The following is a 17,297-nucleotide window of genomic DNA, read 5'->3' on the forward strand; positions in this document are numbered from 1 at the left end:
TTTAGGTCCTTTCTTATGGATTGCATTTAATGGTTCATCTAATCAAGCATATGCTTAGAAACTTCAACCTTGATCAGTGGGTTAGAGCAATTTAAGGCTGTCAGGCATTTGTGCCTACATAAAGCTTGAATGGGGCTCATACCGATGCTTTGATTTTATAAGAGGCATTGTAGGCAAACTCCACTATATGTAGATAATTTATCCACCTTCTTGGCTTACAACCATAATATGTACGAAGAATATCCTCAATCACTTGGTTAACCCTTTTAGTTTGTCCAATCGGTCTCGGTATGGTAAGCAATACCAAGATCGAGAGAAGCTTCCACTGCTTCAAAGAAATTTGTCCAAAATTAGGAGGTAAACTTGGCATCCATGTCACTTATAATGCTACGAGGCAATTCGTGGAATTGGAATACTTTCCCATAGGAAAACTCTGGTAATATCAAAGAAAGTAGAGGTTTTCTTTACTAGGATTAAGTGGGTGCCTTTGGTAAACCTATCCACTATCATGAATATGGTGTCATATCTCACATTTACCGAAGGTAATCTAATAAATAAATCCATGCTTATGTATTCCCATTACGTCCAAGGGATGCAATTTTTCTGGCATTTTCACTCTTTCCGCCTTAATCCTTTCACATTTTAAGCATTGGCAGATATGATGAAGTACATCCTTCTTTAATCTTCCAGCCCAAAAGAAACTCTACTTGACCACCATAAATGTCTTCACATGACTAGGATATCTTGGAATGAGACTATCATAAGCCTTAATCAAGATTCTCTTCACGAATTTCCCTTCCTTTTAGGAACACACGTGATTATTGAAATACAAATAACCGTCTTCAATTTTGTAACCCTAGATTTTCCTCAGTTCCTTAGAGGTCTTGGTTTCTTGCTTAAAATCAAGCAAAGAACTCATATGTCCCAATCTTCTCCTTGATTTCTGTAGATAGAGGATTTGAAATTATAATTATTGTAAGTTTTTGAAATTGTTTATTGAGAGGTCTTGGTTTTATGCTTTAGCAAAGTAATGATTGAAGAGCAAAGAACTCATATGTCCTAATCTTCTCCTTGATTTTTATAGGTAGAAGATTTGACTTACATTGGTTTACCATGTCTTTGTGATAAAGTTGTAACTTACACAAGCGTCCAAGTGAGATGAAAGAATGAGTACTTCCAGAATCAACTAAAAGCTTAAATTTCTTATCATGATACCTTGACAGTGCTTAAATGACAGAGAATTGCTAGTTCTAACCCTGATGTTCCATAGCGATATGGATTCTTCCCTTCTTTTACTCCTCAAGGTCAGCAATTGTAATAGCCCTAGATGCGAGCTGATTGAGTTGGGAAACTACCTTGTTTAATTTCCCCAATTTTAGGGTGGGGTCCTTGGTTAATTTGAATAGATGCTATGGGTCTTTCGCAATAAGGTCCTACAACACTTTGAGTCAAATGAGGCATACCAAACAACGAGCAGGCGGGAATGAGCGAGACAAAGTCCGAGTAAACCCCGTCATTTCAAACAGAATATACCTTGCATTTGGCCCATTGTATCTTATATGAAAATAATTGGTGGAATTTTGTGTGTGTGTGTGTGTGTATATGTGTGTGTATGCGTATGTGTGTGTGTATGTGTGTGCGTGCGTGCGTGCGTGCGTGTGTGTGTGTGTGTGTGTGTGTGTGTGTGTGTGAGAGAGAGAGAGAGAGAGAGAGAGAGAGAGAGAAAGAAATTTAGTTCATATAGGTTACAACATGTAAAACAACAGAGGTAAAAGAACACTCTCAAACACAAAAACTACATTGCCACATAATGCTACTGAGAGCTACACTCATCATCCACAAAAATGGACTGTTGTCGATGATGGTCTCGACTCCGCTGCTCATATGTTGCATCCCCCATCATTTGTCTAGCCATAGCCTCAGCATACATTAGCAAAGTACTTTTTAAAAAAAAACATGAAACAAGTCATCAACAATGCATGGAAGATGCACTAACTTAAACTAATATGCATACCGCAACATGGGAAGACAAAAACGAGATAGATATTCTTTTAAAAACCAAGGCCACATCGCATAACAAGGCAAGGTCCAAAAAAATGCAAAGATACATATCCAGAGTTCATCGCAAATGCTAAAACAAATAAAAACACACAAAAGAAAAATAGATGGCCCAAATGGTTAACTACAGTCATAGAAGCATAGTGCATCCAAAGTCATCAGTGCAAAGTCAAAAAGGAAGGTGATCACTAGTCGTAAGGGCTCTCCCCAGCTAGAGGATCAACCATATCGTCACCCTGCTGCTATCGGCTAGGGCTGGCACCAATCACCCTCTCTTGACACGCAAGGATAGGTGACACATAATCTCTCAGGACCCTCTCGGCACTATCAAGCGCCATGCACATCCGCCTAGTAGCAAGGCATGCAAGAACGGGTGTAGTCCCACAACCCGACTCCAAGACTGTGCTTCATGGCCGGCACAAAAGCTCCAAGTAGCACCCCACAAAAGTGGATCTCATCTCCAAGGCACCACGTGAATCCAAACCATTTGCGCTCATAGCTCGACTACCAGTAGGCATGTGATGATACGCCAAAGTATCCAAGGGCCTCATGTGGAGACTCTGAAAAAGAGATGTACTATCTAGGACATATAGAGGAGGATCCATACCAAGTTAACACTGCATAAAGAATAGCATAGATGTCAAGCACTAGAAGAGTCATTCATGTTGAAAGGTTGTTTGATCAAAACAAGCATTAATCTATATTCCTATCATTTCAAAGAATCATCACAAGAGTCATTCACGTTGAAACTTTAGGTTGTTTGATCAAAACAAGCATTAATCTATATTCCTATCATTTCAAGGAATCATTACAACATGCAAAGCAACAAACCGCGAAATTTCTAAGCCAAGAACTCGACAATATCTATCAATCAACCCTACCAAACAAAGCAACACTACCAAACTCTATTTGCAATCCAAGCAACAATCAAGAAAAGATAAATGAAAAATAGTTTCTCAATAGCAATATCCAAAGAAGATGCAACAATCAAGAGCCATTCGGAGTCCGATAGTGAAGAAGAATCCAATGCACAATCGTACCTAACATGGTCCTCTATCAACATATCCCAAGGAGAAGTGTGTGTACCACCAACATGTACACCATCGAATGGAAGATGAAGAAAAACCAAATCGGCCCAAAGAGACAGGTCTGCCTTTCTTCTTTGCCCATACACTTGCACCAACATGCTTTAGAACATGCTCATGGATCTCTGTGTAGATTAGGTTCTTCATTATTACCAGACGGCTGAAATCTATTCTCCTCAACACCAACATATGCAAAACTCTTCTTAAAGTCCTCATACATCTCCTTCTCTCTCTCAAGTAGCTCCCCGTTGTGCATATCTATCCAACATGGACAGTATTCTAATTTCCACTTAGTGAGACACCTCATGTATGGAGGGTACATGGTGGTGTCGATATTGTCAATCACTAGCCATTATCTAGCAATTAGTGGAATAGATGTAAAGACACCCAAGTGCTTCAACATAGTAAGAAACCTACTCAAAACACCAATAACAATCAACAAGCTAACAAGGAAATAACAAGAGCAAGAAAGGAAAAAGTAACTCCAACCTTTCAACAAGACACCAAAAGAACACACATAAAATTACAGGGCATCAAAGTTAAGAACTAACCTGAACACAACTATGTGGGCAGCCATCTGCAACAAATCCAGTTTTCTAAGCTCTTTTAGCTCCTCACTCTTGTCCGTGCTCTCTACCCGCTTCACCATACCAAATAGTTGTCTACCTTTTTCCAGCATAACCTCTCCATAAAACTCCTTCAATGACAAACAATCAGTAGGAAAAACAAGAGCATTTGGCATGTCAACCAAGTCACTGAAAGCCTCCTCTACTCTCTAGAGGATGTTCTCCAAAACCACCTCCCCCGCAATCCATCTTAAAAATAAAAAGAACAAGCATGAAACACTACAAGTAATAGCTTTACCCAAATGGATGCATTCAAAATTATCACCACTACGTAGTTTTAATCACATACCCTCGGTAATCATGGTCATCTCTTGGCAAACCAAACATAGACTTGGTAGTTTTGTTGGCCTCCAAAAGTGCCAACCACATAATTTTTATCGCTACACGCACATCCGCAATTGCAATAAGGTTCAACTTCTCCAAAGTGGCATAGCTATCATTATTCCACTTTGGAGCCAAGACCTTCTTCCACCACTCGTCCCCCCCAAGGGCGGGGTTAGATATATTAAGCAACTAAAAAAACAATAAAGAAATCAAACAAGATCCCCACACATAGCAATATACTAGAATATCATCATTTGTAACAATAGTAATCCATACCTTCCCCATCGTATCACTATATTTTCTCATGAGTTCTATCTTTGTGGACACTACAACTTTTTTAAGCTCCTCCTCCGAGAGAGTGGCGTGTACATGCATTTCCCCTTGGCATTATCTGGTCATTTTCCTTCCTACTCTTGGTTTCTAACGTGCTCTTTTGACCATCTATGGTCCATAGGTGGGAACAAAGCTTGTTATACGTTCAAGCCAGAGATATGATGAGATATCTCTGTGTCGGAACACTTTGTACTCTCTAGCAAGAGGTTCACTTTGCACCCAATAACTTTGGGTGCAAAAAGTATTAAGATTGAAGCTCAAACTCTTGTGGATGGGACTAAGGGATATGTTTTGGATGCAAATGTTCAAGCATTTTATAAGGTTAGGTTGCATACTATCAACTTGGTAGTGCTTAGTGACGAGAAAATTGTAAAGAAAGATAACGTGGTGGATCAATCATCATCTTTGCATTGCTTGAGTGTTTTTTATCTTATTCGTGTTCAGCCTAGAGGGAGCAGTCTACATGTTGCCTTTGAAAGTGTGCATCAAATAGTATCTATTGATGAACTTCCTATGTATTATGATGGATATATTACTTTTGAGCTCCCTCCTTCTAGGCGAAATTCTTCAATACTTGGAATGAAGCATAAACATGATGGTCATGTATATGCAAACTATGTAACTTGTAGTAGTGATTGCTTTCTAGGTACAGTGTGACTGAGCAGGTGTGCCGGTCACCTATATTGCTACAATCTAGAGTGCCGACACATTGTGGCAGCTTCCGTTTTGTGAATGAGACTCACTATACTGAGAGAGTGGAAGTTGCCTCTTATTAGGAAACTGAAACTTTTGTATGTAATCATTGTAGACTTCAACATGAGTGTGTAAAGCAGTATCCTGTAGTCATATATTGTTGTGTTCCAAAAGATCAAGAGAATTATACTAGATGTGCAATGCATTTGGGTTACCATGACCATCCATGTGCAGAGAGAATTAGTAGGGAGCAAAAGAGAATAATTGAAGATATAGTGTACTCACATGCAAAGGGGAGTCTGCATGCAACACCTAAACATGTCGAGGTGAGTGTGGCCCAAGAGATGGTCCTTAACATTTTGATTAAAGAATGTGAGGGGAAAGAAGGAGATTTTGGTGACAAGGAGCTGAATGACCTACTTATGGTTGTTACTCCACTGTCGGGTAAGAAGAGAATTGAGAGATGTATTCAAGAAGCTAAAGGGAGGAGTGTGTTTGGCCCGAAAGGACTCGAAGCCATTCTGGATTTGAAAAGCAAGATCGGCTACCCGTTTTTGCATAGCAGTCTTTTCCTAGGGCAGTTGGGTTTGTGCCACCACATGTTTTCAAAATGTCAACTCTCAGTCTTGGGCGTGGAGTAGATATGGTTAATAGAATGAGACCAGGTGGTAACTTGTAGGAAATGTGGGTGCATTTTGATCACCTGCATCGTGTTCATGGCTGGTCTACAATGGGGGCTTTTGTTTACGATCCTTTCCTCAAGGAACTTCTGACCATTGCTACATGTGAATTTAAGGTTGAGGATAGATATGCTTAGAAAGAGTTTTGAAAAATGTTAAATGTTGTTGTGCAAGAATGTGGTTATCGTAAACCTGACTTTAGGGGTTTTATGGCTAATGAGGCCGGTGTGCAAATTGGATTACAATGCGCTCTATTTATTTATGTGGAAAGTGTAACCCAAAAAAAGAACGATCGTGTGCTTTTCATTGGGAGCAGAGCATGGTGAATCAAACAAAAAAGTGTATTAGACCACCTTTCCATGAGGAACACAAGGTCTTGTGTAGAAAGTGAAAGAATGCAAGCTCAGATGTTGCGAACGACAAATTGTAAACATGCTTTACTGCAGTGGTGGAGAAATGGACATGTTATGAAGGGTGAGTTGCCATTGTTGGAAACATGGCTTGCGTGGTGGGACGTGCGTGTAATGCATTGGAGTTCTTGGTTTTTGACACAAGAGAAAGATGGTCCTTTCTTGCCGACCACAAACCTTGCTGAAAATAACTACTCTAGCATGAGAGCAGTCAGTTATAAGAACCAATTGTCTTTATATGAGGCTACTGCTGTTGACCTTTCAATGGCTGTGTTGTAGAGTGCACACAGTAATGCATACTTGGTGGGTGGTTATACTAGGACTAGACCGGGACTGCAAAAAATCAAGGAGCGCTTCCTTTCAAGGAATGGTGGGAATTGACTTGACCCATAGTGCAATGGTAGAGGCTAATCTGGATTACCCAAAAGTGGAGCAAGAGCAGAAATCTATGCGACGTAAAAGACCTATCTTGGCATCTCCAGGTGTTGTGCTTGAGAATGATAGCCATAGGCCAGAGTACGTGACTGTGACAGTTAACAAAAAGGACCAACTATTCTGACTCCTCCAAAATCCATGTTTCCCTCCATTCAAGAGAAGACACTAGTGAAAACACTATGGGGGATAAGATGGACAAAACCTAAGTCTAAAGTTATATGCTTTGGATTTTTGTAAGATACAAAGCAGGGTGACGGTGCCGCCCTGATTAATCAATAGTGTGGACCACAGCAAGGTGGTGTGCTTAAACCTTATTTTTGGGGACGACGTACTTTCCCGGGACATGATGGTGCCTCAAGTGGCATTCAAGAGGGATTTGTATGGTTCCGTGCTACTGTGAATACACATTGCTGGCACGTGGACACCAAGTGGGTGATTGCACCACCTAGACCCACTCTAGGTGTTTGGCCAGTTTGCAAAAGGTACAAACCTTACAATGGAGGAGGTAGCCGATCTCGAGAGAGCAGAGCTTTTATTGGAGACAAGTAGCACCATCCCACAGAATCCAACATTGACAGTAGGTCGAGGCCTACCATAAATAGTTGCAAGCTCATGCAAACCTAAGTATTAGGTTGGTAAGGTTGTCCGTGCGCAAGAGGCTCACCAAAGAATTCTAAGAGAATGTACAAAAAGGTCGTTCGATTTTAGCTTGCATTATTCGTCGAGAAGAAATTGTTGTCTCTGTAATGAATTGCACATGTTTTATGTGAGCACAGAGGGGTCGCGTGCAGCTGGAGAGAATTATTTGGTGAATGTGTCTAAGTACCCAAGCTGCTCTTGTTCGCAAAAGAGAGAAGCAAAGCTTGAGACATACCTCGCTTGCAAACATATGTATTATGTTCTTTTGCAAGTGCTAAATCTTTATGCGGTCATGCATGAGTTTATGCACCAACATGCTTTGACAAAAGTGGAGCTGTTTCAAGCATTGTCTAGTCGTCGCGCTACCATGCAAATGTAGCAATGCCATGAGGCATTGTGGGATGTTCAAATATGCATTCACAGATTTTGGGTTGCTATCTACAAATGCATGGAAAATGTGTTTGGTTGCCCGTATTTTGGTCTTGGGAGGAGAATATGTATAGCATTAACTGTTGGATTTCTGTTTTTGGGTTTTTGGTCGGGGTCGCACTTTCTATATCTGCATAAAATATGCTTATATTTGATCCCGTGTTGCTCAATACTGTTTTTGGTAGCCCAGTATGTTAAACATTCATTGTTGGGGGTTTCCTAGTTACATTACTTATTCCACATTCCATTCATATGTACTCATTCTCATCCATTCACTCATATCGACGACACATTATTTCCCATACCCATTCACATTCATTCTTCTTTTACACATTCATACATACATCCATTTTCACATCCTCATTCATACATCCACATCTACATGCATACATCCATACATACACATCCACATTCACATCCACACATCCTCTTGTTGTCGTCATGCTTTTTTCTTCAATAGAAGTTAAGATTCACCATTTGAGGTTTCTTGTTGTGGTCGAGCTTTTTTTTCCTATTAAAAATATGGTTGTGGTTAGATGATCCAACGATGATATATTTATGAAAAAAATACTATATGTGTTTTCATGTTTATTACAAATTGTTGCCCCTCCGCTCAGAACGCGCTCTCACTCGTTCCCTCTTGCTTGTGAAATGACCATCCTTGAGTCAAATAAGCAATAACAAGGGCATTGGATAAGCATTCATCATATGCTTTGGTTGTTAACATCTATGATCTCTCTTGAGTTGTTGTATTAATTCTTTAGACATATTAGTACGAGAATCATTGCTTCTATATCCTATACTTTTGGGGCCTCGGCTTTGCCCTTGTCCTTCTGCTCCACTTTGGTTTAGGAAAATTAGAATTGTTTTACCAAAGTCAAGGACCTCTTAGGAGAAGCAATAGGTGGCAAATTCTTTGACTAAGAAGCTTCCTTGGGAAAGGCTTTGGCAAAACCCTCAGCCATTCTAACCATCTCAGATATTAAATTTGCCTTTGTATTTTCAACTACAATGTCCATTGGAGGGTCTAACTTCTGATTAAACCTATGAAGAGGGGTTACCTCATCCATGGGTGGAGCAAAACGAACAAGATTCGCTTAAGCTTAATGATAATTTTTAATAGTTTTCTCCTTTTTACCTTCCTAAGAAAGTTACAGGAATTTATTCATCTTTTCTTCTTGATATCCTAGAGGGCAAACACTCGATGAAAATAGGCCTTCATGACCTCCCACGTAAGTTGATCATCGTTAAGGTGATTAGACTCTACATGTTTTCTTGATATCCTAGAGGGCAAAACCTTCAATGAAAAAAGGCCTTCATGTCCTCCCACCCAAGTTGATCTTGGTTCAGGTGATTAGACTTTACATGATTTGTCTATCCTGAACGAGCGACTCGTGTAATCTTAAGACGAGAGAGTGTACTACATTAATTGTACCCTGCTATATAGAAATATTCATCCATAGCATCCGTTTGGCTTCTACAAGGTTATTCCCTTCCCCACGAAAAGGACTAGGCTGAGATCTATACACTGCCCCCGTAACATTGTTATCTAATTCTTCCACAACAAGCATTACATTTAGGGTTGATTTGCCCACGCAACTCATGGTTGTCTGAAATAATAATAATAAATTTCTTAAAAGTTTCACAACAACCATTCAATTTAAAAAAATGACAAGCTTAATAGAAACAAAAGATAACATCTTTATTTCTTAAAAATCTATTACCTCACTAGAAAAATTCATCCCGTACATCTATTAGAACAACCAGAATCATCTATTCTACCCAACTATTACAAACTTTTGGTTCGGAAGGTATAAACGGGGCAAATGATTTAATATAGCTAGATACTCACCTAAGGTAAATAGGCTTCTACCACATAGATCCTATATTCTATTACAAGGTTAAATCTTTCCATAATCATGGTTAAACAAAAATTTGATGCATAATATGGTAGATAGTCAAGATCTATCTCCACATTGAACTTTTCTTTTGATTGGTCCCAAAATGCATCTTGAACAGAGGCTACTAGGGTTTACCAAAAGTAGTGCTCCCTACAATTTTGATAATAGGCAACGGCTGGCTATAGCCTGAAATGCAACATCAATGGCTTCTTGAGAAGGGGGTAAATTTTGGGCCATTACTGCATTATTAATTTACACTCTTAACATTACAAATAGAAAACAATTTGCAAACAAAAGAAAAAGAAAACATCAAGTTTTTTATTATATATTAATGTTTATTTTCACGGACAAGTATAAGGATCAATCTGATTATAAGAAGTTTAGATTATCAAATACATAGCTCGCACATATGCATGTGTAGACATGCCACGATAAGTCCTACCTTGAATATACGTCAAGGTACGATAATCCTACGTGGAGGAATATAATAGCAAAGAATTATATAAGCTCAACGGTGACTCTATGATCATGCATGCCTAAGTGTTACCTCTAAGACTATCCCTTAATTACTCTATAAATCTACAGTAAAAGACTACTCTAAGGGTAGGGGCATCTCACTTGGGGCTTCATGTATCAATATCCAAACGTTTGGCTATCTAGAATCTATATAACTGAACTAGAATAACCTTACATAAGAAATTGAGCATGATTCCTCTATAAGTAAGTATTCCCTTCATAACTCTCACAAGTAGGACCCATTTTGCTAGTCGAGACTCAACACAATGTCCTATCTCCTCGATTATAAAGATAATCATTCTACCATAATTTTCAAATTCCAATCCTTGTCTTTTTCTAATTATTTGTTTAATAAAAAAGATTGGGTCTCGATTTGGAAAGCACACAGATTCTCAGGTCCATCTTACCACCCACTTTCCAATGTTTGATCCTTTATAAATTAAACCACTTTCATAAACTCAACCTAGCCTCATCTAATCCCATGGTTCTAGCCTTTTGCCTTGCCCTGCCATTGGACCTATGAAGCCAATATGAACTCCTAAACTCGTAATTATTTATTTAATCAAAAAGGTTGGTGGGTCTCGATTTAGAAAGCACCCAGATTCTCAAGTCCGTTTTACCACCCACTTTCTAGTGTTTGATCCTTTATAAATTAAATCGCTTTCATAAACTCAACCTAGCCTCATCCAATCCCATAGTTCTAGCCTTTTTCCCTACCATTGGACCTATGGAGCCAATATGAACTCATAAACCTACAATCAAGGTTTTCTTTTTCATTACACACACACACAACTTAATACAGAGTTCACACACGCACTTCACTAATAAACATTTCTTTCTAATAATAATAGAAGCAATAATATAATTGTTCAATACAAGAATCCAAATAAATTTCATAATTTTGATAATCATCCCCAAATACATCATCACGAAAATACCACACATCACTGCAAAGAACCATTAAGGAATCTCCTTGTACCATGATTGTGATCCTCAGAGAAGGAAGGTATGCAGCACTAAGCCCAAAAACTCCCAAACCATTGTGTGAAATGACTGGAGAAGCCCTCAAAAGTCGCACATCTGATTCAAACGCACCCGTGTACCTACTAAAGGAGCCCCTTCTGCTAGTCATCCACTACTCTAAGAAACACGAACACTCTAGGAATTGACGTCAAGAGCCATGTATGATTCATGAGATCACATCCAAATCACTAGGCACTATCTTGCCTAATACACATTGGATTTGTTTCTTCCTATCCCTCACATTAATCGCGCACCACTGTCTTCATATGTTACACCTCTCAGATGACATCCACTACTCTAAGAAGCACGAACACTATAGGATTTGATGTCGAGAGCCATGTATGACTGATGAGATCACATCCACTTTAGTGAACCATTACTCTAAGAAGCATGAACACTCTAAAAATTGACGTCAAGAGCCATGTTATGACTGACGAGATCACATCCAAGTCATGAGGCACTATCCTGTGCCTGATACACATTGGAGTTGTTTCTTCATGTCCTCCCTGATATTAATCACGCACCCACATCTGATCAAGATGGGTTAAGGTCTTGGGCAACCATCTTCATATGTTACACCTCTCGGATGACATCCACATGGAACATCATTAACTTGTGTGGTACTTCCACAAGCTTCCACAAAAACATAACCTAAATGAATACAATGTCCAAACAATATAGAGACATAATTTAGGCAAACAATGCATTGCACATGTAATCAAGGCAATGTAAACCATTATAAGTCCAATGAGGCATCCTTGCTCTTGAGCTAAAACTTCAAATTAAAAATAACTAAATCATTGAGCCACATAAGACTAATGAGCTCTTCTTAATTTTACTCGCTGATTTAGCCTTGGTATTTATCCTAGTTTTTTTGATCATATATTTTTAATTAATCAGGGGTAATTTCACACATGTGCGTGTATGAAGCACAAGGCTCATGTAAATTGTACACTTATACCTTGTCCAAAATTCAATAAATTACCCTAACCTCTAGGGTGCACACACTTATACACATCAAGTATATAAGTATGTCCCTATGTATGGTTGGCGTAAATCTATGGTTGGCCTTCTAAAATTTTACCAAAGCATATGCTCAATTTTACAATTTCTAGCTTAATTTATCTAAGGCATTGCTCACTTATACACCTATATTTACAAGGGTTTATATATATGTGCTTAATTTCTCGGGAACTAAGGCTAACTCTTAATTTATATACTTTAAACATTGGGTCTAGGTACACCTGCACCACACCTGACCTTCTATATATAGATAGGGTTTAAAATCTAAGGCCAAGGTCCTTTAATTATTCACTTCTCACATTCTCTTAGGAACTAAGGTTTGATTAAATACATATCTTAGGTTTTTAATCTAAACTCTAATCATGGTCATGTATGTATATTTACAATACACAATGTATATATTCTCATAAATTATATATACTTAATGAGAATATATATATTGCTCAACACTAGGACTAAGTCTAAATTAAGACTTTTTAACGTTTGAAGAGACTAAGCCTATAGTTTGGTTTATAAACTCCAAGGCTTAAGAGATTAAGAGAGCATATATAAATTTTTTATATTATATAGGATACTAAGGTCCTTGGCTCAAGTATATACAATACTAACGTTCAATAAAACATATATATATAATTCTTAAATTTCTTCTTTACGTAAACAAGGCTTTTAAGGCTTCAAAATATTAATGCATATACACACATAAGTTTTTTAAAGTATGTATTCAAAATCTCTAAGGCCTATATATATATATATATATATATATATATATATATATATATATATATATATATATATATATATATATATATATATATATAACACTAAGGTATAAATCTATATGTGTATTTATTAAGATTCAAGGATTATATTTGTACAGTTTTTTAAAAAGCACCTTTAAAGACTATATATATATATATATATCACTCTAAGGTTTACTTATATGTATATATAAGAGTTTAATCTTTAATGAAAAGGGGGATTCCCATTTTAAAAACAAAAATCCCATATGGGAGGCCTTTAATATATATATATATATGAAAAAAGTATGGTCATCCCCTTTTCCCTTACATAGAGATTGGGGTTGGAGGGGGACTCACCTTTGCTCTTTCCCACGTTCGTTGGAGGTGGATGCTGTCGTGCTTTTTTGGTGGTTGGTTTTCTACTTGTTGTGATACTCCCATCGTTGCTTCCTTAATGGGGAATCTCCCCCCTCCATCTCCTTGCCCACCTAAGAAACATGAAAAAATAACTTGAGATTGTAAATGCCCCTAGACATAGAGAAATCTGTAAGGTAGTCAATCTAAGGGGCTTGCCCTAAGCATGAGAGTTGAAGGAAGGTGAAGGAACATCTTGATTGAATTTAACCTCACAATTCATTAGCTTTTTTGTATAATATAGTTATCATACTGGCATGTAGTATTCTTTTATTATTCTAGTTTCTCTTTTATTACTTGTCCACTTCTTTTTCAGCATTGTAGATGCACAAACTAATTAGTGGCATATGTAGTCACGAATGCCCTAAGCATGAGAGTTGAAGCAAGGTGAAGGAACATCTTGATTAGCAATCAACCTCATATTTCATTAGCTTTTTTTGTATAATATAGTTATCATACTAGCATGTAGTATTCTTTTATTACTTATCCACTTTTTTTTAAGCATTGTAAATGCACAAACTGATTAGTGGAATATGTAGTCACAAATGCTAACACTTCTAAAAGAAGTGAATCCCACTCATTATGAAGACACAATGCAAACTATCTGAAGGCTTTCCCCATATGATGGGATTGGGAAGAGTGTGGTAATTCTAATCATCAATTGCCCCCATAATGCAGGCACTCTTTTGAGGTAAAGACCCTTTATAGCATGTATTGATTTGAGGCAAAGACCTTTTATAATTTAGGCATGTATACCTTTGTATTGGTTTACAATAAAGCTAAGCAACCCTTGTTGAGGATTTCTAAAGTTAGCATCATTTTGTGATGCGTAACTAAAATACCATTGCCGTAGGTGTGTCAAATTATGATAGAAAAAAGATTATCTCAAAATGATGCTCCTAGCGACAACCAAAGGCACTTACATCAACAAATTTTTGCTTTTTCTTTTCAATCACACTTTCTGGTACAACATAGGGCGATAACCGTCCAGGCACATCTCTAGATGAGGGGACAAAACAGAGTGCAAGCCTAGTCCATGGTACGTCCTCCTCAAATCAGCAAGAACCTTTCGTGGCCTCTTCTTTGATTGCACTAATCATTACTCCAAATAGATTATATTCTAAGTGCTCGATAAAATGAAAAATCAACCAACAATCAAGTAAAGCCGTCCAACTCCCATTGTATCTATAGGCAAAAGTCTGCTACCACACCCATCAACATTTAATATCTTGCCTCCCTAAGAAAAAGGATATCTAGTAAATATCGAGAAAATCAGTAAAAATAGTCAAAGAAAGTAGTTCAGTTGCAGAAATCTTTGGATCGTGGAGGAGTACACACAAGGGGATGCAGCCATTAGAAAGGGGTTTATGTTTGTTAAGCACTTCATAGGTTAACGTGGTTTCACCCACCCGACCTAGCATAAGGAGAATTTCCATCTAACACTCTCAAACGACAACCTATCTTTTGTAACATAATGCTAGAACATGTAAGAAGATTTTCCATCTAGCCCTCTCAAATGACCACTTATCTTTTGTAATATAATGCTAGAACATATAAAGCACCCTTACCATGATCTTAATGCAGAATAGAGAAGTTAGTAATTTTGTGTACATAAGTACTTTTGACTAGAACTAGTGGATTGAGCCTGTTTTAAGTTTTATCCAACCTAGTGTGAAAGCTAGTTGCTTGTATAGTAGATTTTAACATTGAGGAATACACATTCATTCCCTATGATAGAATACTTTTGAGCTCCTCTCCTCTCTACTCTTGCTTGCTTGTATATGCTCTTGGATTCTTGCATACTAGATGGAATTCTTACATGCATAGGTTTGCTTATAGGTTGCTTCCCCTTATTAGCTTTTTTTCACCTCTTTTTGTGAGAGAGAACCATCGCAAAGGCCATTCTCTTTTTACCTCCATCTAGGCATAGAGAGCTCTTCCTTCACCCCCTATCCATGGAGAATTTTGGTGTAATAATGGAGTGAGAACACAATGGACAATCTAGTGCGCCCATATCGATGAGGAGTTTCATTTGTTGTGTGAAGGCAAGGCCCAACAAAACATGATACGGTAAGAATAAGATAAGACCTTGAATTATTGAACATAAGGCTTCTACCTCTGCCTCACAACCTTTACATCAATAACCACTCTTGTACCTTTCGGTCTCCTTGTATATGTCAACACCATGGAGCTTGCCACAAGCTACCAAAAAAAAACCCATGACCTCGACCTCAGTTATAGTAGCCACTTTGTCGATGAAGGCCCTAACCTCATCTTTAATGCTGCCCAAAGAAAAAGCTTTGCCACAAATCTAGGCATAAGCAAAGAGTAGCCAGATGCCACCTCACAGAAAACCACTTTCATGGTACCTCGATGACATCCAAAGGTGGGTTGGGAAAAAACTACTAGTAGCTCAAGGCTACTATAAAGGCATTATCTCTTATAGATAACCACTTTTACGGTACGTCAATGGCATCCAAAGGTGGGTTGAGAAAAACCTGCTAGTGGCTCAAGGCTACGATGAAGGTGCTTCCCAAATTTGGCTACCTTCACCACCTTCACATTCTCATCCTCAACACACTAACACAAATCCTCGTCTCATAAGGCGACAAGGACCAATTTTGCATGCACCCACCCAACAACCTCACCAACCACCATCTTCTTATTAAATGTAACAAAAAGGGTTCTCTTAGTAGGTTCCCAAGAAAACCCCTCATCCTCTCTCCCTCTGAAGGACACTAAGGATAAGAAAAGAAAGAAGTATCAATAACCACCACAACACCAATCCTTGGTACTCCAATGTCAACAAAAATGGGTGTTAAAGCACCTATTGTTGTAAGTTTAAGGGTATAATGATGGCAACATCATAAAAATAGAAGCAATAAAAATAAGCTTCATCATCGACCACCACCATCAACTAAGTGTCCGTTATGAATCCTCATCTCATGTGGTGGCAGAGCAACCCCCTATAAAAAAATAGAGAAGACACAAGAACCTACTTGCACACCAATTAACAAGGGCAAGAAAAAGGTAAAATTTTCATTGATTCCTAAAACTGGGGTCTACTTCTCAAAAATAAATCTTGAATTGCATTTGTTTTGGGAGTGGCCTCACAAGAACTTGCATCCAAAAATGATTTAATAACACAATAAAGTTCACTTTCTCCTTCAAGATTGAAGGTAGTGAATGCCTCCATAATATCATCATTGTGAGCTAAGGTACACACAAATTTGTACCATCATAGCCTCTACATCAAAACCCTTCCAGAAGGTAGTAAATGCCTCCATAATATCATCATTGTGAGCTAATTTACTACCTTCAAGATTGAAGGTAGTAAATGCCTCCATAATATCATCATTGTGAGCTAAGGTACACACAAATTTGTACCATCATAGCCTCTACATCAAAACCCTTCCAGAAACATCTTTGGTGGATGGGGGGAGCCATGGTAGGTGAAAGCGTGGTCCATGGTATGACTCTCTTAAAAGGTGGAGCCATACTAAGTTTCCATTTTAATGGTGACTCCTCAATGTCATCATTGAGATAAATTACATTTGACAATCCACACCTTGCCAACAAAAACACCCCCCCTTGACAATCAAATCTTCACAAGGATGTGTTTCCCCGCTGGAGTGCACCTCAATGGATGCGCTTCCCAATAGAGTCCACCACAATGGATGTGCTTCCCAATAGATTCCACCAATAGAGTCCAATGGGAAGCACCTCAATGGATGTGCTTCCCCACCATAGAGTCCACCACAATGGATGTGCTTCCCCACCATAGAGTCCACCACAATGGATGTGCCTCCCCAATACAGTGCACCTCAAGGGACTAACTTCTATAGCATACACATGGCTCATCCTTGGGGTTGAGAAGAGCATGCCTCACCATTATTGAGTTGAAGCAGTACGATTGGTAGTTTTTACATTATGAACATGAGGGAGGGAACGAAGACCATTGGCTTTGA

The 17,297-nt window shown here is 38.4% G+C and overlaps 1 protein-coding gene across 3 annotated transcripts; it reads right to left on the reverse strand.

The window, feature by feature from the left end:
- Positions 1-1,793: 1,793 nt before the first annotated feature.
- LOC147625829 (uncharacterized) lies at positions 1,794-13,372 on the reverse strand. Of its 3 annotated transcripts, none has more exons than XR_015268809.1 (4): positions 4,370-4,439; positions 4,059-4,282; positions 3,695-3,840; positions 1,794-1,940 (listed from the first exon to the last, which is right to left on the reverse strand). XR_015268809.1 is itself a non-coding variant. In XM_086817841.1 (3 exons), exons 1-3 carry the CDS (start codon positions 13,354-13,356, stop codon positions 1,814-1,816), a joined length of 357 nt encoding a protein of 118 aa, XP_086673967.1. In that variant the 5' UTR covers positions 13,357-13,372; the 3' UTR covers positions 1,794-1,813. The 3 variants fall into 3 exon arrangements, 1 of the variants encoding a protein (XP_086673967.1); XR_015268810.1 differs by lacking the exon at positions 1,794-1,940 and adding an exon at positions 3,031-3,556; XM_086817841.1 differs by lacking the exons at positions 4,059-4,282; positions 4,370-4,439 and adding an exon at positions 13,273-13,372.
- Between the last annotated feature and the right edge of the window lie 3,925 nt (positions 13,373-17,297).

Source organism: Cibotium barometz, chromosome 23 (genome assembly GCF_041138505.1).
Source record: "Cibotium barometz isolate CiBa-2024 chromosome 23, ASM4113850v1, whole genome shotgun sequence".
In the NCBI taxonomy this organism is placed as follows: domain Eukaryota; kingdom Viridiplantae; phylum Streptophyta; class Polypodiopsida; order Cyatheales; family Cibotiaceae; genus Cibotium; species Cibotium barometz.